Source organism: Ambystoma mexicanum, chromosome 6q (assembly GCF_040938575.1).
Source record: "Ambystoma mexicanum isolate Mex_15411 chromosome 6q, UKY_AmexF1_1, whole genome shotgun sequence".
In the NCBI taxonomy this organism is placed as follows: domain Eukaryota; kingdom Metazoa; phylum Chordata; class Amphibia; order Caudata; family Ambystomatidae; genus Ambystoma; species Ambystoma mexicanum.
This window is the reverse complement of record NC_090937.1, coordinates 699,298,443-699,326,375: the sequence shown is the minus strand read 5'-3', so window position 1 is coordinate 699,326,375 and position 27,933 is coordinate 699,298,443. Positions and strand designations below refer to the sequence as shown.

The window sequence follows — 27,933 nt, the reverse complement described above, 5'->3', positions numbered from 1 at the left end:
AGGCCACCAGATCGGGCTGACAGCCCGCCTTATTACTTGGAGCCCCCTACGGGAGGCAAGCATAATTTCAACTCAAAAGGATATACACGTGTCCTGGGTCACTCAGCAGGATCTCGCCCCTCCGCCACAGGTGAAAGTCTTCCGTTCTGGTCCGGTCCACGGCCCCTGGAGGGCAGAGGTATGGTGGCCTCGACATATGCCAGAGCAGCAGCCGGAGTCTCGAAAAGAACAAGTTACTTTCTTACCTGGTAACGTTCTTTCGATGGGATGGTCCGACGACGTATTCCAGATCTATGAACATGTAATCAGAACAGCTGTGGTGATTACATGTCATAGATATCGAATACGTCGGAGGACCCAATCCCCTCGAAATGCACCTTCCCACCATACTGAATTTGCATCTTGGCCATGAATATTAGTGCGTATGGGACCCGCTGTGCTCTTAGAAGTCTCTTGACCGGTTCATACGATCTTCAGCTTGCCTGCACTCCAGCAGCGAAATCCAGGTAGATGTGTATGCGGCTTCGTATCGCAGCGACCCAAGTTGTCGCCATCCTGGGGATTGTATCCCTATCTCTATAATTGAGAAGTCTTGCAATAATCGTGCGCAGCAGGGCCCCGGGTTTCAGCGCAGGAGCCCGAGTGCGATGTGCCCGCTCAACCAGGAAGTGATCCGAAAAGGAGTTTGCCCCGAAGAGAGTTTTAAAAAGAGTCTCCACTTGTAGTTCCATTTTGTCTTTGCCAACTTTTTCTGACACCCCCACGATTCATACGTTGTTTCTTCGTGAGCGCGATTCAAGATCCTCGCATTTATTCTGGAGTTTGTACAAGCTTTCTCTGAGCTGGGCTATGTCTCGGTAGTGTCGTGTGATGGTGTCTTCATTTATTCCAATCCGGTTTCCTGCTGGTTAGTCTCAGGCTTTCCTTGTCCAGTCTTGTTTTCAGTGCCCCAATGGTAGTTCCAATATCATCCAATTTCACATTAATGGATAGGCAGCCATTCTGAACTATGGTGGTCAGGCGCTCAACCCTGTCACCGCCATCCACACTAGGGTCAGAACCAGATGTTGGTGGTTCGTGCTCACAGCCCCCTGTGACTGCTAGTGTATGAGTCCATCTGGCCTTTTTTCTTGGCACTTGCTCCTTCCGCCATTTTGTCTTGTTTTCTTGTGTTCCCCATGGTGATCGTACCAGTAGGTATTCCGCCTCAACCTGCCTGCGGGAAAGTGACGTCCGTGGGCCAGCAGCTTTGTCGGGAGAAAAGCAGGTCTATGTGGTTTACACAGGTGTTTTCTGGCCACTGCGCTTCACATGAGGGCCCTCAGTCGAATACTGCGAAGGGAACAACTCGAACCCTGGCTCTCCGGCCCCTGTCTCACTCGCCTATGCCTTCAGTTCCCCTCGTCGACCAGCACAAGGGTAGAGCTCCCCACCCATGTGGCTAATGGACTGCTTTCCCACGTACCTACGTGTTGGATATTAGACACGTCCCAACAGTGTATGACTTATTTAGCAGCTTCTAAAGGGGCGCTTGCTTGCAATCCACTTCACTGATTGTCCACCTATAGCTTACAGTTTCGGTGTGAACGGATGCTCTGGTTGTCGGTCCATTTTGATCAGTGTCGAAAGGCTCAGTCTTCAGTATCTTTACATAGAGGGGCCAGTGCACCAAGTCTCCCCACTTATGCACCGGCAAGCACAGAGGACTTCAGGCAACACGTGGCTCAGTGTTGCTGTATCTCAATGGCCCCAGGCACAGCGTCGCATATACACAACCATAGTCAACAGTGGGCGCGTACTTTGGTGTTCGCCCTACATTGTCTACAGTGTTCGTGGGCCCAGTCACCAGGACACTTGCGCAGCCTGAGGATAGGGCTCTGCACCACAGCGTGCGTCTTAATTGATTTCAGCCAGAATACGTTGTGACAGTGTCTTGGCGGCCCCAACACACGACTTTCATATGTGTCCATACTCTGTTCTGCCTCGTTCGCCCCCCCCCCCCCCCATCAAGGATATGGCAGTATATTGTGTGTTGTCCCACGGTCCAGAAAGCACAGGATTTCTGTATCCCGCCACGCTGTAGTGTGTTGTCTGGGTCTGACCGGGCGCCCTGCGGTTCCCGCTTCGGCGCCTCCACCTAGTGAGGGGGGGGCTGTCCACACCAGGTGGTTGGGCGGTTAGAGGGAAGACACCGTCCAGAGGCCCCGCAGCATGCAGCAAGCACCCGCCTTACCCAGGATTTAGAGCTCCGTCCAAACAGGCCCCTCCGCGATCGCACCCGTCCGGGTGTGCGAGTCCCGGTTGGGGCAGTTTCAGTCGACCAGCCGACCCCCCCCCCCCCCAAACGACCTCCATGGTCCGTGTAACTGCCTGCGTCCCAGCCCTGATGCAGACCATAGAGGGGGAGCCGATCACACCAAGCTCGGCTCATCTCTTCACAAGCGCCGAGCACCTCCGCACCGCAGGCCTCTCCTCTCGATGCTCCTCTGGTCCAGAGCGTCAGCGGCACAGGGCTCCAACCTTCCAGATGTTCAGCCCGGCCCACGCTCCAGCCCGGTTTCGCCGGACCTTTCACACTGTATCTCAGCAGCCACAGCACCTCCGTTTTGAGGATTTTCTGTGCGTGTGCACCGTTGCCCACTGCACGTCTCCTTCAATTCGGCATCCCGCGGTTAGCTCCAAGAACAGGATTTATAGTCATACGGATACTGTTTGGGCCGGAGCGCTCGAATCAGGCAGCCATTATTGTCATGCGCAACAACGCCCCCCCTACACTAGCATCTTTCAAAAGACAGAACCACCATAGGATGGGGGCACAGTCAAATAGATCTCGTCCCAAACACTCATACACAGGACAAGCAGGTGTTCGCTAAGTAATAATGGCCATTTTTGCAGTGCATTGTTTGAAATGCACTATACAAGCCACCATAATTACATTAACAAGTCTACATACCAAGCAATTATTTCTAATGACCTAATAATGTAAGCAAGACATTTGTTATACACACAAACCGCAAAAAACTGAATACTTCAGTCAAGTCTTTTCAATGCCCATTAGCAACAGTATGTGGGCAAATATTGTGCCCAACATAAAATAAAGCACTCAAGTAAACAATTACCAAGCAGGATGGAATAACACAAACTTACATTCAGCTCCTCCTAAACAGATGCCTTCGCCATCTCCTTCAAAATGGAACCGGCTGTAACGCCTTCCAGAAGGATGCACTGGGTATGCATGCTGGAGCAGCAGAGCCCTTCTAGGGTATATATTTGCATAATCTCTGCCAACTACTAATATTATCAAGTGAGATTTAAAAAGAGAACACAAGGGGTTGCTTTTGCTGGACGTTCAGATTTCTCACTACTTCTGTAAAACAATATCATTTTGGTTGAAATCTTTGTTCCACCTTAAGGCAAGACCCAACTCTCCAGTGAGGTAGCAACAGCAGAGCAGTCTGGTTTAACTCGAGGCCAGGGAATCCACTACTGCTATACTGAAAAATATATGAATTACACACCTATCCACTCCAAAAATTTAGATTCACTACTTGGTGGTAGGCACCATAATTATCAGACTTGGGGGGTGTGGAGGAAAAGAAAACCTAGACCAGGTGGCAACATTTCAAGTTGCAAGCTACTAGTCAGCCATAAAAGGCAGTCATATCAATTCTATACATACAGTGTACACCATTTCTCAATTGCCAAGAGTCAATTATCGCTAGCCAATGGCTGGTGGTGCATGCACATTTTGCACCCTGCCCTAGACAAAGCGCATACATTAACCAAGTCCTACTCTGACCAAAATATCAGTCATCTTACTAGTCTAATAAACTAGACAGTCAGCGCGCATGCGGGAATTCAAACCTGTTGCTCAGCCTTGTCTTGCTTCCACGAGAAATACATTGTCCCTGCGGTATCGTCCCAGCCCATACTTCCACATGGACACTCAATTTCCGCTCGCCTCTACTACATAAAAGCATTGTTACACATGTACTATACATTACATATAGCACCTACATCAGGGGTACAAACCTGAAGTTGGAGAGTGAGAATGCAAGGTTACAGCTTTGTAAAAGATATAGCTGATATTTAAGGAGTTGGTGCTCATGCAATGCATAACTTTATAGAACAGTGATGCGTGCAAAGATTCAAGGGAACCAAAGAAAAACGGCAGGCAGGTACCTTCCAAGTCATTTTAAAGAACTTTTACTATAGGTCAAAAGTTTCCCATAGGAAATAACAGAACAAAGTCTGTAGCAAGAACAGCTATGGGAAAGTCAGGGAAATTACTACCTCGGGTGTGGGGAAGAGAGCAACCAGCCCCCAGAGACACCAGGAGAATATGAGATTCATTAGCTGCAGAGAGTGTGGAAGCAAACCAAGATTCATGTCAACCAATGGCAAGTACAGAAATCCACAATTATGGACCAGGGGGGGGGGGGGGGGAATGCTAGTAATAACTCCAGTATAGGACCCAAAGGTAGGTACTAATGCAGCAGTTTCAGAGAACTTGTCTCAGGAACGGCCCAAAAACCTGGTGAGCAAAAGCCCTTCCGTTACCGGTCACACAGGGACTTAAAACCCAGATCATCAACAAAAGAATCTGCCTTCTATAAGTGAAAGCAACGGCAAGTAAGACACTAGGAAGACTTAGAAACCCTGACCAAGTGCAAATCCACAGAGCTCGAAAAAGGCTGGGCAACCAGCAGAACCATGAACAACAAAACGGGTGGAAATAAAGTTGTGTGGGGGGGGGGGTGGAAGTCACCAAGATAAAAAAAGAAAATGCAATAAAAAAATGTTTTTAAAAAAAATACATACCAGTACTAGTCTCAGCAGAAATCCAACAGCAGCAAGGAAGTAAACCTAATAAATTCCAGTTGAGGAACGGTCATGGTCTCACCTAGACATACCCAGCCAAGTCTGCCCTCCAATCAAAGATTTTAGCAGAGGGTTATTTGGGAAGACCGTGGTTAAACAGCCAACAAATTATCCCAGAACAGGTACTCCAGTCTAGCCAGTAAGGAGGATGAGAGTAAGGAAGGGTGGGCTGATTGGAGCAGGGGCTGAGATGATCTGAGGAGACCAGGCCAGCCCATGAAGGTCCACCAACAGCCCAAAATGAAAACCTGAGCCAAGGATAAGGACACATGCCTCAGCTAATGTGGCCTGACTTAATCCTGAAATTGCAGTAGCACAGTTAAGGCAAAAACCTTCTAGAAGGCAGGTAAGCAACCGACCACGATGCCATTCAAATTGTGGAAGGGACAGGGTCACTGCTAGATCTACAGTGACACTCGTGGGCTTGCCCAAGTCATTTCCGCAATCAAAACCTTAGGGCAGCCCCTGTGTGTAGGATATCGAGGGGAGACCTATACTCCATTCTGTCCGATTTTCAGACGAGAAGCTGGTTTACATATCGCATGGAGAGTTATTTGGCACTGCAGCATTTTCAGGCCCAGGTCTGGCCATACTGGTTATCTGGGCTTCGCTCTAGTTCAGATTTTTGACTGATAGACATCCTTCCTGGGCCTTGCCTCATCCTTCCTCTGGTCATAGTCACTGGCTGGGCAAGGCTTACCGTGCCAACAGAGTTTTTCTGGGCAGTTTTACCCCCACTTCCCGTTTTACCACAGATGTCCCATCCTAGTGTGTGAAAACGCAGTCACCTGGAAGCATATTGGGAAACCCAATACCCCACCTCATGACAGTCTTGCAAACCTGTCCCAACCGTTCTGCTTTTTGGCTGCCTTCCTTGGTCCTTCAAAAAAAAGGCAGATCTTGCTTGTCTGGGTTCTTACATCCTCCTGAAGCCACCTCCACTTTTCTTTGCACCTTGGCTAGCGAGTCCCACCCAAAGGAAGGTACGCCATCAGGGCAATCACTGGTCTGGAGTTCATCACTCCGTGACCGGACCCCTTAAAATCACCCTGAACTAGACAATCTGTAGACTTCATGTTTTTTCACCTTCAGGGAAACATCTTTTTGATCAGTGGTTGATTTCCGTAATAGTTTCTACAGATTTTCTCATTCATTTTTTATTGGAGCTGAACCTTTGACAGATCTCCCCCTATAACCACAGGTGCTCCAATCCGGAATCTCTTCAACAAGAGAGGCGGAGGGGGGAATGCTTGGTGGGTGCTACCTGGGTGGGATGCTGCCATTTATCTTTCAAGAGACTTTGCTTCCCTTCGTATTGCATGTGCTGCTCTGCCATTAGGTTAGATGGTTGCACAGCCCTCACCAGAAGGCTGTGGCTAAATCACATTAATAGGGATGAAGGAGTGAGGGGAAAGGGGAAAGAGTGGATAAAATCAGAGAGGACAGCAGGCTAATCTTGGGTTTTAAAGTGCTGCAGAGTATGCTTTAGCAGGTCTTTAGTGTAGTGCTTTTCCTGAACCAAGTTCATTAACGTGTTAATTATTTGGATGGCTGTGGGATGCTCCAGGCCACCTTCATGCCGCTTCACAGTCCTAGTTAGCCCTGTACAAAGTTGCAAATGCAACAAAACTTGGCATAAAATATGACCATGCATCATGCACTACAAAATCACAAATCAAGTTTAATTGAAAGGGTGTGGGGGAGTCAACATACATTAAGATAAAGTTTTCAAAAATGAGCCAAACTCCTGTATTGGAAGGGTTACAAAAACATTGTGTTTTCAATCTCCTTCAAATGTATGACTGCAAGCCGGTGGGGTCATGGTATTAAAAAAAATGAAATGACACATTTTGTCCCAAAACATACTCAATGGCCTGAGCTTTCAAATCAGGAAGAATTAAATTAAAACCCGTGTCAGCATGCATTCATTTGCACCACCAACAAGCCCAAAACTAGGCGCATTTTTTTTTTTTTTTAAAAAAACAGTACGGAGAAGAGCATTTTTTTTGTTGAGTGAATATAAATGTCCTTTTGCTTCAAGGGGTTTCTAAGGGCAGCCAGAGAGCATGCAGTATCTGGTGTTTGAGACAGATTTAAATATTCCCAGATATCTATACAAACTCACAATAGTAACATTTGCTTCCAACAAATTACCAGAAACTATCATAACATTTGGATAGTCAAATGACAACCAGGATAACCCGGAGCTACTTCCTCTCAGAGTGCCTGTCATGGTAAAGACAAATTTGCACATAGACATGAATGGAACCAAAGGTCACTATTCACTCACCATTTCATCAGCAAGGATACCGTTAATTCCATTTTCATACAAGGAAATTAGCCAGTTTAAGCCTCGGACTTGATAATCTCTCATTGTTCCATGTTTGACATCTATACAATTGAAGAAACTGGTTGTTATGAATTCAAAGTAAAACAAAAATGAGGCAATGACCATAGAATACATTATGGGTTCTTAGACAAAACAAATCAGTATTTTGCTCTGAGCCTCCTGAAACAGCTGTACTGCAGTAAGCCAATCTTAACATGGCGACTGACAATGACAGTTTCTAAATGTTGCTAGACAAAGAACCAACACTTCTGCTCACATGGCTGAAGAATGACCAAATAACTGCAATCGACAGCTCTACTTGACAACGCAGAGACAATCTCTATAAGTCTGATAGTCCAACAGGTAGAGCACACAGGTAGAGATTCCATGTGTAGGTTGGAGTCCTGCCGAAGTCAAATCATCCTTCAGATGTCAATGAAGGAGTACCGACATCTGTTGAGTGATAATTGTATGTTAAATGTTATGTACATCACTGGCAAGAGCACTGTTAGGCAAAGTTTGTATGCAGTACCCTTTTGGACCAACACACACACACACACACACACACACACACACACACACACACCCCTAGGACTACAGGTGTAAGCAAAACCAACCTTTGGTATAAATCTGTACCACAGTTTTTGGTAGCTGAGCAGCCAGGCTCATCTCAAGAGGGAATGTGAGCTGTAATGATGTTACACAGATGTCTACAATCACAGGTGTTCAAACTCACTCACGGTTTGTTAAATACTCAATTTAAATGTCAGTTATACAACATTCATAAGGAGGAGGCAATATAATCACCCCATAATATACTTCAGTTCTGCACACTCAAGTTTGAGGCATTCAGAATACTTTGGAGGAGCAAAAAGGCATAGGTTATCAGAACATAGAAAGAATACAGTTATTTCTTAGGCAGTGCAGATATTTTGAGTTCACCAGAAGAGTCAATTCAATTGGTTAGGCCAAAGTCAATGGGCTAAAGTCTTGGATAGGATAAAGCAGTTCGTTCTGTTAGATAAACGGAAATGTGTCTGCAAAGGTTCTTAAGAATAGTTTGTAGCAAGAAGAATCATACGTTAAGTCACAAGCTGATTAGGCCTTTGAGTAGCAGTGCCCTTAAAGTTATTCTCCGCTTTAAGGGGGCGTGGCTAAGCAGCCATGGAGTAGGCTGCGTTTCCCATGGACTGCTGCCTGACCCGGCAATGATCCTGCTACATACATTGATTAAAAATGACTAGGAATACAAACAGACAGGCGGCAGTCAGAACGTGGGAGTCTGCAGCGACCATCCTGCAGTTCAGAACAGTGAAGCACAACACGAGTTATGCGACTCCTAACGGACGGCCAGACTCGCACAGAAGAAATAAAATGGCGGAACCCTGCAGACAAAGGAAGATACTGGGGTGAGCAACAGAGCGGAGGCAGTGGCCACAGCGCAATACGCAGGACGAGCGGACAAATGGAATGCTGCAGCGGACCTTTAACGAGGAACGCTTGGTCTCCAGTAGGCACCTGGGACACGAGTGCCGCAGTGTGACATTGTTGCAAATAGGTGCAGTGTAACTGTCGCACGCGGCGGAATAAAATCACAAACTTGAGGCCAAAAGGAAGCAGAGGCACGTCGGGGGATGCCGCACTAGAAAGCCCCGTTATACGTTCACTTAGTTATCGCTACAAGAACAAAGGGCACGTGTGCCCCACACGCGAATATAACTTAGAGGAAGGAATACGGGCCAGCGCCGGCCGTAGAAGGATACGAACAATAGATGGCCTCTGAAACGTGAGAAAAACGAAGATTACCCATATGGGGGTGGAAGCAGTGCCATAACAACTCGGGAAGTAATGCCCACGAAAACGTCCAGAACAGGTGACACTGCAGGAAATATGTGAAATGCCCCAAGCAATAAATGCCACATTAAGAATATTAGAATTGTGACGAAACGGGGCTGGGCCCAAATAAGATCACCCAAAGGTACTGCGGCGACGCTACGGGGCAGTTAACTCAGAACTGACACTATGAGACCAGAGTGTGGTGGAAGATAAATGTGCTGCCCAGAGCCCCTGCATCCAGGAATCCCAGATTGCAGATGGAAGTAACAGGGGGGGATTGAATGAGAAATACATGCGCACATGAACTGGGCAGTAGCCGACAGGCCTGGAAGACACCAAGAAGTGTGGCCAATAGTGTTGAAAGGTGCCAGCATAGCTACTGGCAACACTGATGTAGGGCCTGAAGGTGCTAAAGGGATACGTGGAGCAAAGCTGGCCGGTAGTAAGGTTGCGGGATACAGGCAACCAAAAGTCCAAACCTCCTAAGAGTGACCCCCCAGGGGTCGGTCTGGGCGCGCAACGCTGTACATGGTCATTGAACTTCAACGACAACAGTACACGCGGTAGCCAGACGCGCAGAGTCCTGTCTGATGGACACCGGATTATGCAAATACCCCTGTGAGCCCATAGCCCTCTGTGCTGGTTCACCGTTGGCTTAGTTTGCTTCAAAGGGGAGAAAGGGGCTGAAGCGGACATCCCCGGTATCGGGAAGGAGGGCCCTGTGCACAAAGCGCGCTGTGTTCAAAGGGGTATCTAAGCTAGTATACCACTCGCGGATGCAAATGGCTTCCAAAATGCCCAACATCAAAGGGAAACAATCCACGATCGAGGAATTTGCTAAATCACCGCTGGCGACAGAGGAAGCCAGTGGGAAAGGACAGAGCACCAAGGAAAATGAGAAGTTGGCACTCAACAACCAACAAATACTGGACGCTATAGCGAAACTGAAAGCATCAATGGGCAGCAGGATGGACACTGCCATTTCGGAATTGAAGACTGCACTGGAATTTAAAAGTATAGATGTGAACTTCCTGCGGCAAGATGTACGAGCACTGGCCGAGCGCACAGGAATCCTGGCAAAGGAAGCAAAAGACAACACGAGCTCATGTAAAACTACCGCAAGAGACATCCATGTGATGCAGCAACAGATACGCAATCTAGAAAATCGTGCAGAGGAAGCGGAAGGACGGGCTTGCAGAAACAGTTTGCGCATAGTAGGGCTTCCAGAGGGAGAAGAGGGATCTGACCCGACGAACTATGTTGAAAACATGTTGCTGCAGGAGATAACGGGCGGAGCCCTAAGCCAAGGGTTTGCAGTGGAAAGAGCACACCGGGCCTTGTCAAGGAGGCCGCCACCGGGAGCCCCACCACAGCCTATCATCGCAAAGATCCTCAACTATAACAATAAGGTGGTCCTGGAACACTTCCGTAAGGGAGGAACAATAAGCAGAGCATCAGCGGGTCACCACGTACCCAGGCTATACACTCATGGTACAGAGGCAACGCCTGAATTATGTGGCTGTGAAGAGGAGGTTACGCGAGGCAGGCTATCGATATATGCGGTTATACCAGACAAAAATGAAGGTGCTCCTAAAGAATAACAGTCAGCCATCATTTGGGCCTGAAGGTTGGGATCAGAGAAGTGTTTCCACTCTGTTCACGGCCGTACCTCTGCTCTCCCGTGGAGAAGCCCACACCAAGAAAAAACTTGGATGGCAGAAGCAAGGACTTCCAGTAATTTATGGAAAATATCAGGTCTTGGAGACCCTGCATTTTATGCGACGTGGAGTGCTCTGCCCCAGCCACCGTGGGTGCTTGCACCAACCAGTCATCCAAATAGGGGTAGACATGGTGGCCCTCCCTGCGCAGTCTGTATATCGGAGCAAGACACGCCTAGATCATATGGGTGGGATTGGGGGGGCAAATGGTAACTCAAATTGGCACCTTGTACCACGAAGCGCTAATACTTCCTGTGCCTTGGGTTAATAGGTTTGTGGAAGTAGGGATGCCAGATGGTCATGCGGCAGCACTACCTTTATGACCTGCTGCAGTGTTAACATGGTGAACGTTTGCTTCTTTATGAACTTGTTCCACTTTAGATCTACGCAAGCTGATCGCCATTTGCAGTCGTGTTTTCGAACGTCAAAATATCTCAAGTAAAACCCTCACACTGTACCACTGTGAAACCTTGTCTATGGCCTTTTTTTTACCTCCTGTAATCACTTTTCTATGCGCGGGTGTGACTATTTTAGGGGGTAGGGAAGCGGTTTAAATTCCAGTAGATGTCCATGGGTTACTGCCTCCAGCACCCACCTGTCCAATGTTACACAAGACAAAAGTAGGTGAGAAGATTATGTCCAAAACTGGAAAAATGTAACAGTCATTGTTGCTGCTTCCCTTGCCGACCTCTGGGTGTTACGAGATTTTTCTGAAGTCAAACTAAGTGCTTAGTAAAACCAGTCAACTGAGATAGTACAAGACTTCACCATTAGTATAAGGCTGTACCAACTGAGATGGTAGCGTAGACACAGCAGCCAGGCTCCTCTTAGGAGGGAGAAAGGGCTGTAGGAAAGAATACTGAACCTGTAGTTCACAAAGGATTCAATAGAAACACTTATAACCAGAAGTATTGTAACAAATAAAGTATTATTTTAAATACAAGTACGACAAGTTAAGTCTTGGGGTAAGTACTGGTTATAGGATCAAACACATAAAAACAATGCTTGAAGATACAGACCAACGCATAAACCTTGTTTAGAATACCTAAAAGTAACTCTAAGGAAGTTAGGTGTCACCTATACTAAATGTGTATGAGGTCTATTAATAGGGGGTAAAACCATAAGTTACTTTTGGCATTACTTTCTTTAATACAAGCGTAGTAGACCCAGTCAGTTATGCAGTGACACTCAAAGAAATCACATTCAACCAACCCTGTTAACATACTTTTCTGAATAGTGGAACACAAATTCAAGGGACAGTATATACCTATAACTACATTTATGTTAAGTTATACTGAGTACAACCTTTTGGTGTAATATACAATTACCTTTCAGATGAGAGGAACAGAGTCTAAGATTAGCAAGAATATAGGATGAACAATAATGTAGGATGCTCCAGGCAGACCAATGTCAGCTACAACTAAAGAAAATTTGTCAGGAATGTGTCACAGCTATTCTAGGCAGGTAAACACCAATAGTGTAATATATTACAGTTGCTTTTCATATCAGCGGAACACAGACTGAGGTAAGCAATAACTAACTTATTTTAGGATGGCACACAGCTAACTCAAAGTAAAACCGATATACTTTTAAAGGAGCTATCAGCAACTTTAAGTATAACCCAAGGCAGACTTATTCTAGGCAGGCTAACAGCAAGTCCGGGGAAGCAAGACAATTGGGTCACTCAACATTTATATCCTAACAAATGGTAAAATGAAGCAAACAGAATTAATTTTGGGGAAGAGGCACAAGCAATTCACAAGTGAGTAAATCAACCTTATATATAAACACTTTTCAGAATGGCACAACACATTCAAAGTAAGAACTTTAACTGTCCACTTTGAGTTGCAGTTACCAACTAACTCATTCACAATTAAATAAACTTTTAAACACTTGCTCTTTTCTGGGCAACAAGCCCAATCCGTCGAAAGTCTTTTCCTTATTCTTGGAGCATAAGTTCTCTCTCAGTGGCAGAAGGGGGCACTAGATCCAACAGACAGTTAGGAAGGCACAGAAGTAGCAAAGAGTTCTTAGGGAAGACCGACTATTTCACTTTAGAGTTCGTTGAGGGTCCAGGGGCTTCTGGCAAGACACTTTAGGAGGATTCCAGGAGTGGGCCTGGGTGAAGTGGACGAGAGTACTCCCAAATCACAGGAAACATCCCAAAGCTACACAGGAATCACAAGAGACTTAAGGTTAAGTAAAACCCAAGCCAAGGTACCTCAGCACAGAAGAGTTTTCAGCAGGACGACTTCAGGATCTGCAGCCAAAAACCCTGTCGCTGAATTACTTGACGTGAAGACTGAAGACGACCCTGGAAGGACCTTTGAAGCAAAGATCAATCGGGAAGGCTCCAGGCAAGAGTTTCTTCACGGCTGGATGTGATTCTGTAGTTTTGGTGCACCTTTCCGGGACTAGAGGACTGAATATCGCTGGTCGGATTATCGTGTTTGCAAGGTCCAGCACTCTGGTGAGGGGATGGACTATTCACGTCTCTGGTGGTCCAGCAGGATGCACACAAAGATCCACCAAGATGCATCGCACAATGTCTCGAGGTCCCAGGGTATTGCAGTTTTGCAGCCCCGCAAGGTTACAGCAAGACCTGGAAGGAATCAAAATGCATGTCCTGAGTCTAGTGGATCTCACCAGGCTATGGGCCGGGTTGTCCTTTTCAGAGTCCTCAGGTTGCTTGGAAGGAAGGGTAACAGTAAGCTCAGGTTACACAGCAGGCTCTCCGGTCACTGAAAATCTGCTGCAGTTTCTTAATCTTCGGATTGGGTTCCAGTGGTCGACTACCTCTTCAGCTTCTAGGATTGGAAGCTTATGCAGAAACCCAGCCAAACACTTGCAACTTTTAAACTTTGGGGGTTGGCAGTTTTCAGGACAGCCAGCCTACCAGTTTGAACTGGATTCTTGCAGTCAGCTTGAAAGAAAGGGGTGCAAAGTTTTGGACCCCTCCCTCACTTCCTGCCTACACAGATACTCTGGTGCCTGGGTGGACTTGACTTAAAAGCATTTCTGATGGTTGTATCTGCTTAGATTCACATGCTGTGCATATAGTCTGACATCCAGTGGTCACTGCGGAGTATTGCATCTCGTCTTTCGGGGACCAAAAGTGGTCATCGGCATAGGCGTGTCTGTAACACTATCCCTATAGTGACGTGCAGTGTCCCCAAAATCCCTCACCCGCGGTCCCTCGGATTGTATTTTGTTCTGCCATGAGGGAGCTTTACGACTAACGTGAGTGAGTACAGAAAAGAGAAAAGTAATAGGACGTCTAGGTTCCTTCCAGCCGAGCGTGGAGGAAGGGCGGGCACATGTGAATCTAAGCAGATACAACCATCAGAAATGCTTTTACGATGAGTAATGCATGTCTTCTGATGTTTGTTAATCTGCTTAGAATCACATGCTGTGCATAGACTGGCGAGCGGTACCCGGAGTTGGAGGTGGGTTGTGAGAAGGAACAGTAGAGAAAAGATGTCTTTTTGCAATGAATGCTATGGGTGCCCCAGTGCCTCGAGTGGAATGTGCTCTAGGCTTGAAGGACAGTTCTCTCTTAGCAAGAGTGGAGAGAGTGATGCACTGCACAATCCACCTAGAAATAGTGGATTTGGAAACTGCATCATCTCTTCCTGCCGCCACCTAGACAAACAACGGATTAGTCTTTAAGTGGTCTAGTTCTTTCCATATAAAACATGACCGCCCTGCGCACATCGTGTGTGCAGGATCTTTTCACCCAAGTTTGATGGGTTTTGAAAGAACCTTGGTAGTTCTATTGACTGGTTGATATGGAACTTTGAAATGAATTTGCGTGCGTAGAACCACCTTATCTTGTGAACTGTTACGAAGGGGTCTAAGATTGAGAGCGCTTGTAGTTCACTCACTCTTCTAATGGAGGGGAAAGCCATCAAGAAAGCAGTCTCAAGAGAGATTCTTAAGGCTCGCTTTATGCATGGGCTCGAAGAGGGAGCACATTAGCCTGTTTAACACGACGTTCAGGTCCCATCGGGGAGCTGGGATAGATATAGGAGGGTGAATTCTTTTCACTCCCTCCATGAAGGCTTTAATAACTGGAACCTTCCACCATGACACCTTATGTTGTGACGTAGTGTAGGCGGAGTGCGCAGCTAGGTGAACTTTAATGGAATTAAAGACTAAACCGGAGTCCAGCAAGTGGGTCAGGTATAAAACAATGTGTGTGGAAGAGCAGTCAACGGGGTTGATGCTCCTTGAGTTACACCAGATGACAAACCGTTTCCACTTACTAGAGTAGCAGTGACGAGTGTGCGGTTTCCCAGCCTCCCTGAGAATATCCATGCATCTCCGAAGGAGCTGCAAGGGTCCAAATTCTATGACCTCAGGAGCCAGGTCTGCGGGCATGGGTGCAGCGTTCGGCCCCTGTCCTGCGACATGTTGTACTGGTAGGGTAGTTTCACTGGAGGAGATAGCGACATCTCCATCAGATGAACGAACCAGGGTTGGCGGGCCCACATGGGGGCAACCAATATCATGGTTACTGGTTCCCGGTGCATCTTGTGCACTATCTTGTTGAGAAGGGGGAACCGGGGGGTAAGAGGGTGGGGGGGGGCGTAGACAAATTTCCTTGACCATGTTATCTAGAGCCCGTTTCCCTTGAAGCGGTTCTGGGGGTACCTGGAGGTGTAATCTTGGCATTGGGTGTTCTCCAGAGTCGATCTCTGAGAAGCCCCATTCTGCGAAAACGTTGGAGACGAGGTCTGGGTAATCGCCATTCGTACTCTGCGGGTAGAGAGAAGTCTGAGTCCATCTGCCAGAAGATGGAGTTCCCCTGGTAAATGGTGTGATAACAGGAACATGTGTTTGAGCGCCCACTTCCAGATGTTCTGGGACAGCTTGGACAGACCAGGAGTGAGTGCCCCCCTGCTTGTTCAGGTAATACATGGCCGTGGTGCTGTCCGTGAGGATCAGCACTGTCTTTCCTTGTAGATGTATCTGGAAGGCCTTCAGTGCTTTGAAGACCGCCAACAATTCCAGAAGGTTTATATGGTTGGACGCCACACCTGAAGTTCAAACTCAGTGCGCAGTCTGATGGGACAGGTGAGCCCCCATCCCGTGAGGGATGAGTCTGTGGTTAGAGTGGCTTCCACAGCAGGGGTGGTGAAGGAGTTCCCCTTCACGAGGTTCTCCCTCGACCACCACCGCAGCGAGAGAACCAGGGCTTGCGAAACAACCACTAGATTGTACCATTGTCTGCTGGCCGAACACCACTGGCTGTTGAGTGACTTGTGCATTGGGCGCAGGCACGCGTGGGGAACCAAGTAAATACATGACGCCATCATTGCCAGCAATCGCATGGCTCTGTACTGTCACCTCTCGACCGGCTACATATTGAGGGATCTGAAACAGCAGGTTTTGGACGCTCTCGTTGGAGGGGAAGACGCGGCCGTCCCTTGTTCGAATTAGAGCCCCTAGGTATTGCTTGACCTGGCTGGGATCTAGACTGGACTTCTCGTTGATGGAGAAGCCCAGGTGGAACGGTCTATATTCCTTTAGGTATTCGAGAAGCATGTTTCATAAGAATCCCCTGTTATAAGGATAAACCGGAATGGACAACCTGCGCAGATGAGCCGCTGCCAGTACTTTCATGAATACCATCGACGCTGAGGCTATGCCAAAAGGTAGCACTTTGAACTGATAGTATTTGCCTTCTATCATGAACCTTAGGCATTTCCTGTGCGCTGGCAACATTGAAATATGAAATAATACATCTTTCATGTCCAATGTTGCCATGTAATCCTCCTGTGTGAGCAGGGGGAATACTTCCTGCAGAGTCACCATACGAAATCTTTGCGGTTTTACAAATGTGGTCGCTGGGCGCAGATCTAATACAGGGCGCATGGTTAGATCCTTTTTGGGTACAAGGAAGTACACTGAATAAATACCCTCCTTTACCTGCGACAGGGGTACGACCTTTAAGGCTCCTTTTTCCAGCAGCGATTCTACTTCCTGAAGAAGGATGAGAATGTTCTGGTGTGAGAAGTCTTCCCTTTGGAGGTCTGAATGTCGGGGACCGGCTGAATTCGATACAGTAGCCGTGGGCTATTGTTGACAGTACCCAACTGTCTGTGGCAATTCCCTCCCATGCCTGGAGAAAGGATGTTAACCGGCCCCCGACCGGGGAGGTATGGGAGGGGACCCGAATCTTCAGGTCATTTAGTGGCGGCGGCCGGGGAGCCTCTAGGAGTAGGGCCCAGACCCCTTCCTTTGCCACGTTTGCCTCTCTGGGCATACTGCGTGTTGTAATTACTGGTTCCTTGAGGGGGGAGGACCAGTTGCTGCCTGAGGCATACTATTGCTGAGGCTGGCGTTGGCCACGAAAAAGGCACCTATTGCCAGGTCCACGCCTGTTGGAGGGTTTAGTGATCTGGTCCAAAGTCTTGAAGGTTTCATGTTCCTTTTTTGCAGTTTCCAGGGTGTCGTCCACCGCCTTTTCAAACAAGTTGGAGTCCTCCAGGGGTTTATTAATGAGGGACGCCCGAGTCTCTTGCTTGAACCCCGAGTTCCTAAGCCATGCATGTCTTTTCAGAAGTACGCCTTGGACTAAGGAACGGCCAGCCATTTCCAAAGCATCCAAGGTATTTTTAATGATGCTTTGGTTCGCTTGGGTGCCTTTGGTAACTGTGGCCAAAAGACCGGTGCAAAGTGGCTCAGGAATAAACAAGGCCCACTGGGCATCAGCGTAACTGGCCAACAGGGTTGCATTGTTGGTAATACACGTAGCGAAAGCCGCCAAGGCCATAACCCTCTTCCCGAGTGCATAAAGCCTCTTCCCCTTCCTTATCAGGGGGGGGGGGGGGGGGGGGTAGGGAGGGAGGGGTTTCTCCTGTGGACAGATGAACCCCCACCCCTTTCCTCGTGGTGGTCACCGGCAGAGAGTCTGGGATGGAGTGACCTAATATATATATATATATATATATATATAGGATCAGAGGGGGAGGGGCTGAAGAGTTTCTCAATCCGTGGGTTAACACCCCTGACCAAGGCTGATGTAGACAAAGAGGGTGCAAGGCGTCTTTTGATGGAGGAGAGGAATGGCCTGGCTAGCCAGTGGCTTTTCTTGAATGATTATTTCCACAAAATCCGCCTCAGGCATAGCCTCCCCCGTATCCATCTGAAAGAGTGCTGCCGCCTTGCATAGCATTAAATGTGGGCTGATCGTCCACAGGCCAGGGCTCCCTAACAGGATTAGTCTGTGGAGAGGCCAAATCCACAGTATCTGGGTCAGGTGACACAGGAGACTGCCATGGCTGTGGGTCACATATCGGGGTCTACCCTCCCCAGCCCTCAACAGGATCTTGCAGGTTCCCAGAATCCATGAATTGATCATCGTCCTGGGTGTCAACATAAGGGTCATCTTCAGTGAGGGCATGTGTGTAGTTCCTCATACGGGAGTGGGGGGGGGGGGGGGGGGGGGGGGGTGGGGGGGAGCTTTCGAAGAGTCTAGGGATCTTGGCTTGAGGGCCTTCATCCCTTGGCCTTTTAGGTGTGGTTTGGTCAGAAAAAGGAAACAAACCTATCTAGCCTGTCCATACAGGTAAGAAATCTCTCCCTGGTCCAATGGGAAGACCCAGAATGGTCTTGGGGTGGGAAAAAAAAAACTGTTCCGCCTCTAAACGTCAAACCCCCTAAACACCTCCCCCCAACCCCCCCCCCGTCGCCCTGAGAAGCCTTCTCGTGGGCCCGATGGTGAGGGGGGGGGGGTGCGAGTCTCTTTCAACCAAGGGGAGGGTTCCAACACCCCTCTGCTAGTTTTTGGCGTCTCCTTGACCTTCTCCGCAGGCTTCAGCGACTCCTTCGCCAGCCGTTTGTCATCGGAGATGATCCTCACGATGCTCTCAGCGACCAGCCTCCCAGCCGGGAATTGAAAGTGTGGCGTGGTTTTCAGCAGAGCCGGAACCTTGCCGTCAACGGACGCCTTCTTGTGATGAGTCTCGAAGGCGCCCGATACTTTAGGGGTAGCGCCCTTTGTATTCATAGGCCCAGTCACAAAGCGCGATTGCGGCTGCGGGGGGAGGGCTGCAGGCGTCCGCGTTCGGCAAAGTCGGAGAAGGCCTCTGCGCGAGGCATGGCCGGGGGTTGTGTGTGACGTTTGATTGTCCGTCAGCGTCGCCGGGGTATACATCCCCCAAAGCAGGGCTAGAGCTGTGCCCATCGGTGCCAGGGACAGATGCCACGGAGCGAGAGCGCTCTGTCAAGAGGTCTCCAACCTCCAGTGCGGCGGTCGCGTCGTTACTGTCACCCTCGTCACATTAATCGGCCGAGGACTCAGCCTTCAACATAGCGTAAGCTGGCCACCTTTTCACCTTATGCTCATTCAGAGTTTTAGGGCAGAGGAGCTTGCAGGCCACGCAACCAGCTTTGTTGCGCTCGAGGGGTACGCAGCGGTTACACCGCTTATGTCCATCTTTCCATGGGAACTTGCCTTTACAACCCGGGCAAAATTTAAAGAGTCCTCGCCATAGTGGAGGACGTTACCAGTGACGACAAAAGGAAAGGCGGGAGAAAGGCATTCTCAGTTATGAGAGAAATATCCACCCAGACCCCACTCTCCCTACTGTGTAGGGCCTCAAAGGCCTGGCCACGTGGTCGGCAGCGCCGATGGGATCACCGCCCGACGAATGTCTTGTCAGAGATCCAGAACGGCCGTCGGAGAGGGCCGTTTGTTTAATTATCGTCTTATAATATCACCTATCGACCAAGGGTCGAGGGGACAAAGGCAAGGTCTCTTCACGAGCTCCGCTTAAGGCGAACAGTATTCTGGGCGAAAAAAAAACAATCTGAGGGACCTCGGCGCGCGAGGGATTTTGGGTACACTGCACATCACTATAGGGATAGGGATACAGACACGCCTATGCCGACATCCCCTTTCGGTCCCCGAAAGACAAGATGCAATACTTGCCAGTGACCACTGGATGTCGGACTATATGCACAGCATGTGATTCTAAGCAGATTAACAAACATCAGAAATTGATACTAAGGATTTTCCCGCCCTGGATAATGTAACAAGGACCACTAAAATGGCAGGGCCATTTTGGGAAAATGGGCACCCTTGGGTGCCTTTACCACAGCTGTCAAAACAGTTCGCAGTAAAGGTGCACCAAATTAGGAAAAAGGTTCATGGCCACCAGCCATTAAAGGTACCCTTGTCCTTGTAACAGAAATGTTACAGTTAAAGGAGAAAGGGGATACATTTAATCTCCCCAGCACTCCATATGGTGGGGGGTGCTGGATTCACCCAACAATGTAAAAGGGATCCGAAGATAGATTCTAGCCTTGGGACCTGTATTTCTCAAAGTTAGCCAGAGAAAGTTTAAAGGGGAGCCCAAAGGGCAACCCAGCAACAATAGACAGTTTGCGCCAAAAGTTGTCAAAGAAGATAAAATTAAATTCTATGGAGAGTCTTAAAAATTACACCAATAAAAAGAGTAAAAGATTCTGGGAGTGTGAAAAAGGCCCCCCCCCGCTCACTGAGATATAGGGAAAAATAATCCACCAGTGAAGCAAAAAAGTTCTGGGGTTGACACAGGCGGGAAACCCATCATTGCTATGAAAAATCTTACCCAACGCTGGGAGCCCGGAATTAGCTTCTGCCTCAGTTTGCCTGAAGTCTTTTGATCTCTAATATCCTTGGCAGGATCTCTGATAACCTTAAATAGGAGAACAAACCCTTGGTATATGGTCCATCTCCGCTAGTGGCGGTGCAAGATCCTGCTCTTCCCAAGGCTCCTTTGAAGGGTCGAAAGGACTGCCGGTTGTTACGCTCACCTGGTATCCACGGGGACGCCCGTATGCCCAGGTTGCCGGATTCCCCCCGGATGTGCCCAATTCGGATGATGTCTTCTATGGCAGGTGGGCCTAAACCACAGGAGGACTGGACTTCAAAACAGATTTAGTTTCCTCCCCACCAGCCCCTTGGACTCAGCCTGATGGGCCCCCTCCTTAGCTTGTTATGATGTCTGGTGTGCTCTCCGTCCTGCTTTGTGCGCAGGAGCACGTAGTTCTCTGCGGATTGAAGCGACCGAGTTAACTTCACTGGTGCCAACCCATGTCTTTAAGGAGGCAAGTCCGATTATAGCAGTCTCTGAAGGCCTTTGTTTTTCCTTCGTGCTGTTAATGTCTTTCCCTGATCGTTTCCCCCTTAGGTGTGTGGAGGTTCGCTGCTTGGATCAGGCTCCTGCCGGGATTATGGATGCGGAGCGTATGAAGAATGGTAGGTTCAGCACGAAGTGCGGCGCGCTAACGTTTTTTGGGGCCAACCTGTATTTATTCCTTTTCAGGTCGCGATGGTCTTTCTGGCCGTGCAGAGATTACCGGAGCGGAACCAGCCAAGAAATGCCCAGCCAGGTGAGGTGGTTATGGTACTGCTGGGATTGCCCTGAGTAACCTGTTTAACATTGTCCTTTTTTCGCTCTCCCTCCAGGTGCTTCGTTCTGGTGCGTGCATGATGTCCTGAAGATGCTGCCAACGGATGGGAGACCGCAAGCAGCCGGGGGTCGAAGGATGGAAAGCTGCAGGTAAGCAGGGACTGCTAATGTTCTTTTGTCTCCTCTTCAGGTCCGCTATTCCAGGAACGCCGGGTGCTGGTCACTGAACACGATGAGCGTCATGCTGCTGGCTGCAGAATAACGCGAAGCACGTTCTGTAGCTTGGGTGTGGTTTATACAGCCTACCCCTGTAAAGTAGTCCAGTCTACCACACCCTAAAACACTGCACCACACAGTCTGGTTCTTCGGGACTAGTCTGTGGGTGCCTCCATGTTGGCTGCAGGCTTACACACAAAAAGAAGTCCCCTCAAGTCCCATTCCAGATAGGAGCCCTGCGCCAGGACTGACTCCAGGAGAGTCCCTGATAATGTAAGGCCCTTGGGGCCCCGAATGAACCCCGAGTCCTAACCCTACCTGGCATGTGACCATGCCAGTGGGGTTCTAGGTCACAGGTCGAGACACCGGTTCAATAATGTGAGGGAACACACCGTGTGGAGTTGGTTTTTATGGTCTTGAGGGATTTGCCTGTTTTTGGCCCGAAGAGGTTACGATCCAAGTGATATAAACTAGTAAATTACTAAATGAATGAAGAGATGCAAACTCACTGAGTGGATCTTTAGAGTGAAAGTTCACCATCCCAAAGTCTTTCAAGTGCAAAACATCCCCCCCTTAAAGGTCTAGTTGTGGCGGCAAGGCCCACCCTCTTATACTTTAGAGTTACAGTGCGGAGTACAACTGAAGAATCAGCCGTCATTGAAAGTATCCTCCTTCAAATTGATAGTCGCTAGACCTATGGTGCATTTGAGTGCCATGCATTGTCCACCCTCAGAGCCCATTCACGATCAAATACTCGGCACACTCTGGATTCTTGTGCAAGTTTGCTGGATACCTTCTTAAGTGGTATGGCAGAGTTTAAGGGAGGGTGATTAGGGGTGGCCGAGAGATGACTCAAGCTGGCTGAAAGACAGGCGGGCGGGAGTGAATGTCCATGGGGTTGAGGTCTGTCTGCTGAATGTAGCTAGTGTGTGGAGTGGGAGCGCGAGGTGAGACGGGGAAGGGGTTTCAGGAAGCGGGAGGGAACAGTCAGGCTTTGAGGGCTTTCCTGAAAGGCAGGTGATCCTCAATGAGGCAGGGGAAGGGAGTTCCAAAAGGTGGGTGCAGAATGGAGAAACATGCTCCTCCTAGTCTGGAGAACTTGAAAAGGGGGGGTGGGGGGGACTAATAGGTGTGCAGAATCTGGGTGGGGAGGTAGCAGAGTGGAAAATCGTGCCTTTCGTATGGATGGCACAACAAGTAATGCACATGTCTTTGAAGGAGACCCGTCAGTTGATGGACAGTGTTAGGCAAGATTGCATGCAGTACCCTTTGGGCACACTACAACAACCCTTACTACAGGTAATAGGAAACAACCTTTGGTACAAGCTTGTACTACAGTTTCATTAGCGTGTTGAGCAACCAGGCTTATCTCAAGAGGGGTCAATGTGAGCTGTAGGGGAGTAACACATTCACAGTGACAAAACACTCAAAGGTTTATTGAATAAACAATTATTAATTTATTCATCAGTCAGTTAGATTAAGTATTCTCCAGAAGGAAGCAATATAACAGTAACACTCAAATATACTTCAGAGATATTAAGAGTGTGTATTTTGTGAAGTAGTCCATACCCTTTTGGGATGGCCCACAGACAACCTATACCCTCGGGTGACTTCAGTAGCTAGGGTGCTGGGTACACTAATATGTCACTGTTGCATTTAGGAGTAAGTCAAAGGAAAAAGTTATAGGAAAAGGTTATTAGAACATACAAGAGACCACAAATATTCTAAGCAGGCAAATACTTTTAGATCCTCCAAGAAGAGTCATTCAGTGGAACAAGCTAAGCCAAAGTCAATGGGCAAAAGTTTGAGCAGAAGTGCTTCTTTGCAGGCAAGTAAGAAAAGCCTTTGCAGTGTTTTAGAATTCTTTGAAGAAAAAGAAGAATCAATGTAGGACCATTAGCAGTGAGACTTGTGAGTAGTAGAAGATGCAAGCAACTCTACAGCAAGAGGTAAGTTATCAGACTTTTACAATACCTTTGTATTGAAGATAAAGGGCAGCAGATGACTTCTGTTCCTGAGCCTCAGTCGTGGGGACAAGAGGGAGGACTTCTGGGGACTCGTGCACTGCAATGGGACGGTGACCGCTCACAACTGACAATCTTCAAACCAGTAGCTGTTCAGTGTTTCAGCTCCTCGAGTCTACCGCAAATAGCAACACTGCAGTTCCTGGTGGTCGAGATGGGCTTTCCTTGCTTCTGGGGTGCCGCACTCTGTTGAGGGGACTCAGGTTCCGTCAGTCCTGCTTTCTGGGAGCCCAGAGGATCTTTCTGGAACTCTTGGCCAGCTTAAAAGCAATGCACACAATCTGGGGTTCCTCTCCCTGGCGTTTCGGGTTTCCAGCAGCAACTCTGTAGAAAGTCAACCAGCTCCGAGAGAATGTCCAGGTGGCTTACTTTGGAGTTCATTGGTCCCACCAACTCAAGGGGAAACGTTGTCCTTGCAGGGGCTTTCCTTTGATACAAATTTGCAGTTTCAGCACAGCAGCAAGGCCTCCACCGGGCAAAACAACGGTCCAAGAGTTGCAGCAGGCGTCCTTTCTTATTCGGTTCCTTTGTCCAGTGGTGGACTGCCTTCCAAGCCGAAAGCCTCACCTTTTATTCATTTCTCTCCCATTCATTCCAGCCTAGCAGTCAGTCACAAAGCAGGGTGGCTGCCCTTGCTGGACAGTCAGCCGGCCAATCACTACAGAGTGCATTTGGTTCTCATAGGAGACAAGCACATCGGGCACCAACCTCACTTCCTGCCCACCCCAGACACCCTGGAGCCAGAGGTGTGCTTCACTCGTGAATCCCGCCAAAGGCAAAGTGAACAGAGGGACCAAACCTTGTTTGACACGCAGAGTGAACTTCAAGGACCTTTCCAAAGAAATTGTGAAAAAAGAAGACGGGGCCATTTTCACAAAAAATGCATCCTTGGGTACTTTACTGCAGCTGCGAACGCAGCCTCCGGTAAATGCACACCACAGTAGTTTAAAGTAAACCACTGCCACCAGCCGTTCAGTGAGGAAAGGAGAACAAAAATGTTACATGAGTAGCTAGACAAAAGGGATACTGGGTAACCCCTCCAGCACCCTATTGTAAGAGTGCGAGTTGGGTCTAGAAAGTTACAAATGTAAGTAAAGTCAATTTCACTTTACTGGTCTGGGAAACAGTTTATCCCAGGGAAGGTATTTAAACCTTTGGGAAATTGTTTAAGACTTCCCTGTGCCACTGCACTGAAGGTGCAGTGTGGCAATGTGAACGATTATTCCTATGGAGTTTGTCAGGCTCCATAACCAAAAAGAAACAAAGCTTAGAAATCACATTAAAATATGAGAGAGAATGGGAAGAAAGGGTCTCACTCTACATGTTAAAAAATTATTAAAGTCCTCAAAATCCAACAAAGTTGCTGAGGGTGTCTAAGGTGGAGGAATGATCACATTTCTGAGAATACGCCCCAACAGGCAGCCAGTGAAGTTCTGAGTGCAGGGGAAGAGCACAAGGAGGTGCCTTGCTGCAGCGTTTCAATCCACTGGAGCTTTGAGTTGGGATGCAGGTGTGCCCAGGCAGTGGGAATTCAAATAGGCTGGTACGGTCATGATCTCTGCTTCCAAAAGGTCAGGGTTTTCCCAACTCCCTTGGAAGCAGATCCATAACCCAGGTTCCAAGTGCCAACCAGTCCCAATTGGGACCTTTTGGACCCAGTCCTGGCGCCAGTGGCACCAGGCTCATAAATATGCCCAGTCCCAGCGCTGGAAGCGCCAGGCTCATAATGCTTGGGTGGACTTACCTGCAGCAGACCATGCTGCTTACTTGCCTGCCAGTTGAGCCTCTGATCCTCTTCTGTTTGGAACTACTTTTCCTGTTGGGTGGGGCAGGAGCCACTCCCTAGATTAAGAACACTGGAACTCTTCTGGAAAGCAGGAACTCTTTTCTTACCTAGGCGTGGCTGTGGAAGGAGACACCTAAGCACTACAGGAGGCTATTTAAACCACACCCGATGGATGAATCTTGCTTTGCGTTATTCTGCATCCTCTGCAGCAGAACGCTCATCGTGTCTTCTGCATCTCATCCTGGGCCTAAGGAAAAAGGCTTACCATCCTGAATCCAGTCTTCAGCAACACCTATAAAGACAAGAAAGAACAGGTTAGCATTACGGTCTTCAGTGACAGCTCTTCACTTACCTGGTCCATCGGCTGTCACCAATGCCTCGCGCTGCATTCCGGCATCTGAAAGACAAAGGCTTACCTACTCTTCGTGCGCTCCAGAGGTCTTCACACTGCATTCCGCATCTGAAAGACAAAACAAGGTGCGTTTAAAGACATTGGGGGAACTTTAATACTCACGTGCCATTACTCCTTTCCACATCTAACCCAGTGGGTATTCCGGCACCCTGCAGCCGCTCCGAACTTGTACCTGCAAAATAAAGACAGTTAGAGCGCATCGTGAAGCAGGCAACAAGCGCTTACTTACGTGCTTCCAGGCGCTTCTATTCATCACACGGGCTCCATCTTCAACTCACTTCAGCCCGTCATCCGCCATCGCCGGAACCCTGCAAAACAAGAAACATTACTAAAGACTTTAAAAAGACATTAGAATTACTCGAAACTTACCGTTCGTGCAGTAAACGACGGACAGCAGTCCTCTGAAGTCAAGAGGCCTGCTCCCCTTATCCAGTGAAGAAACTGGTTACAGCACCCTGCCCCGAGGCAGATGGAGAGCACGGCGTTCACTTACCTAAGACATCTTACCCTTCGAGTCAGACATACAGTGCACAGAGGTCCAGCCCAAAGAGCCAGCCGTGTGTTACACATCACCTTTGAAGATACGGTATACGCCCAGTCAAGACCGGCGCCTCTACGGAATCAGGTGAGCGTTACAGGTACAAGATGATGGCCATTATTAGAGATTATGAGGAAAGAAAGGTATGGCCAAATCTGCTTCATGCAGAGGCGGAAGGTGCATGATCTGGAGACTTAGCTTGTACATGACCCTCTGCTGCCACATCAATTAAGTGCATCCTAGGTTTCTAGGAGTCTCCTGGAGATGTTCCAGTATGGGGGCCAACCTATACCACATCTCCTGATCGTAATGAGTTACGATGAACAGGGAGTTAGCGGTCTTGACTGTTGTAGTGCCCACTGCCAGCACCTTTTTGACAAAAGCATCCTGCTTGTGGCCCTAGTTCTATGGGGGCACTGCCCACTTTTGTTCTAGTGGGCCTTCTGACCAGCAGCTGCTGAAACAAGAGATTCTGGGGACCGTTGTGAGGTGAGACACTTTGGTGTTTAGTCCATAGGATTAAACCTTTGTCTAATTGAGCCTTTACTGCAGGTTCAGTAAATTGAGGGCTCATTGTTTTTAGACCTTCCTCACATACATGGTCTAACATTGGTATGAAACTACCGCCTTCCTTCTCTTCCCCATGTGATCAAAGAGCGAGCATTCCTTTTTGTCCTCCGAGGCAGTTAGGTCGAACTCTTGACAGGTCTTTATTATGAAAAGCCAAGAGGTTGTCTGACAGCGAGAGTTTGTGCCCATTCTGGAGAAGTCATCAACCAGCAAGGCTGTATCCCAGCTTTCATCTCTTTGGGGTGTCTGATGAGGTTGATGAGTCTTTGGGGGCATTCCCATCAGTGTCTGTGAGCTCTCCCTCCTGTTTATGCCCTCGAGGAGGAGGGTGCCTTTGTTGAAAGGGTGTTGGGGACATGTGCAGCCTGAGCGACCCACTTCTGCCCCATGACCCCATCTGTAACCTAGGTCTCGAGCGCAACTGGACCTTGAGTGTTTGTGGGAAGATTGTGTTCTAGAATGTGTTGTAGATCCTGACCTTTCCCCGAGGGAGGGGTGGGGGTGATCGATATGGCCGAGTGACTTGTATGGGTGCTTGTGATGGAACATGTGGCTGCTGGTGCGGCTTAGCTAAAGTGGAATTCAGCTGTGTAATGACCTTCTGTAATGAGATTAGAGCTTGCAAGGATAAGAGCACCTGTGGATTAATCAACAGGGCTCGCATTTCCACCTGGGAGTGGTGTGCACCCAGGTGACCTGGTCCCAATCTTGGGTGGAGTGCCTCGTCAAGGCACTGTTGTCCCAGTTAGTCTCCTGAAAAGATAAATGGGAATGTTTCTCCCTAGGGTTGAAGGGACTTTAAGATGTTGTAATTTTTTTTTGCTAATCTGTCTTGGGGAAACTGACATGTCCTTCAGGCTGTCTGTACAGGGAAGTTAAATTGTCACTTTTTATTGTACAAAGTGTCCAAAACATGGCCGTGCCACAAGGTTTTTCCTTTGGCCATCTTTTTTCCCAACCCTTCAAAATCCTTATTACGTCCCGGGGAATGCTGAGGCCTTTCAAGGGCTACTGCAGGGCAATGTGTTGGCTGCAACACTCCACAAATTGGTTTCAGTGTGTCTGAATGTTATGCATGAGCTATGCCACCACTGGTCCTGATTGGAACGCTGCTGGTGTGTGTGTGCGCCAGATCTTTGATTGGATGGTGGGAGTTTTGGCTTTTACCTGCTTTTTGGTTATGAGGAGTGCCACACAAGGAGCAAAGTATGCTGTCCAGT

General features: G+C 48.4%; 1 protein-coding gene across 1 annotated transcript in view; it reads right to left on the bottom strand.

Annotated features, from left to right (window-relative positions):
• The window catches only part of SMARCA5 (SNF2 related chromatin remodeling ATPase 5), a 682,605-nt gene that overhangs the window by 579,836 nt on the left and 74,836 nt on the right, over positions 1-27,933 (bottom strand). Inside the window, exon 5 of the mRNA XM_069631209.1 lies at positions 7,172-7,272. Within this exon, the coding sequence (XP_069487310.1) occupies positions 7,172-7,272 (101 nt within the window). The remainder of the gene's footprint in view (positions 1-7,171; positions 7,273-27,933) is intronic.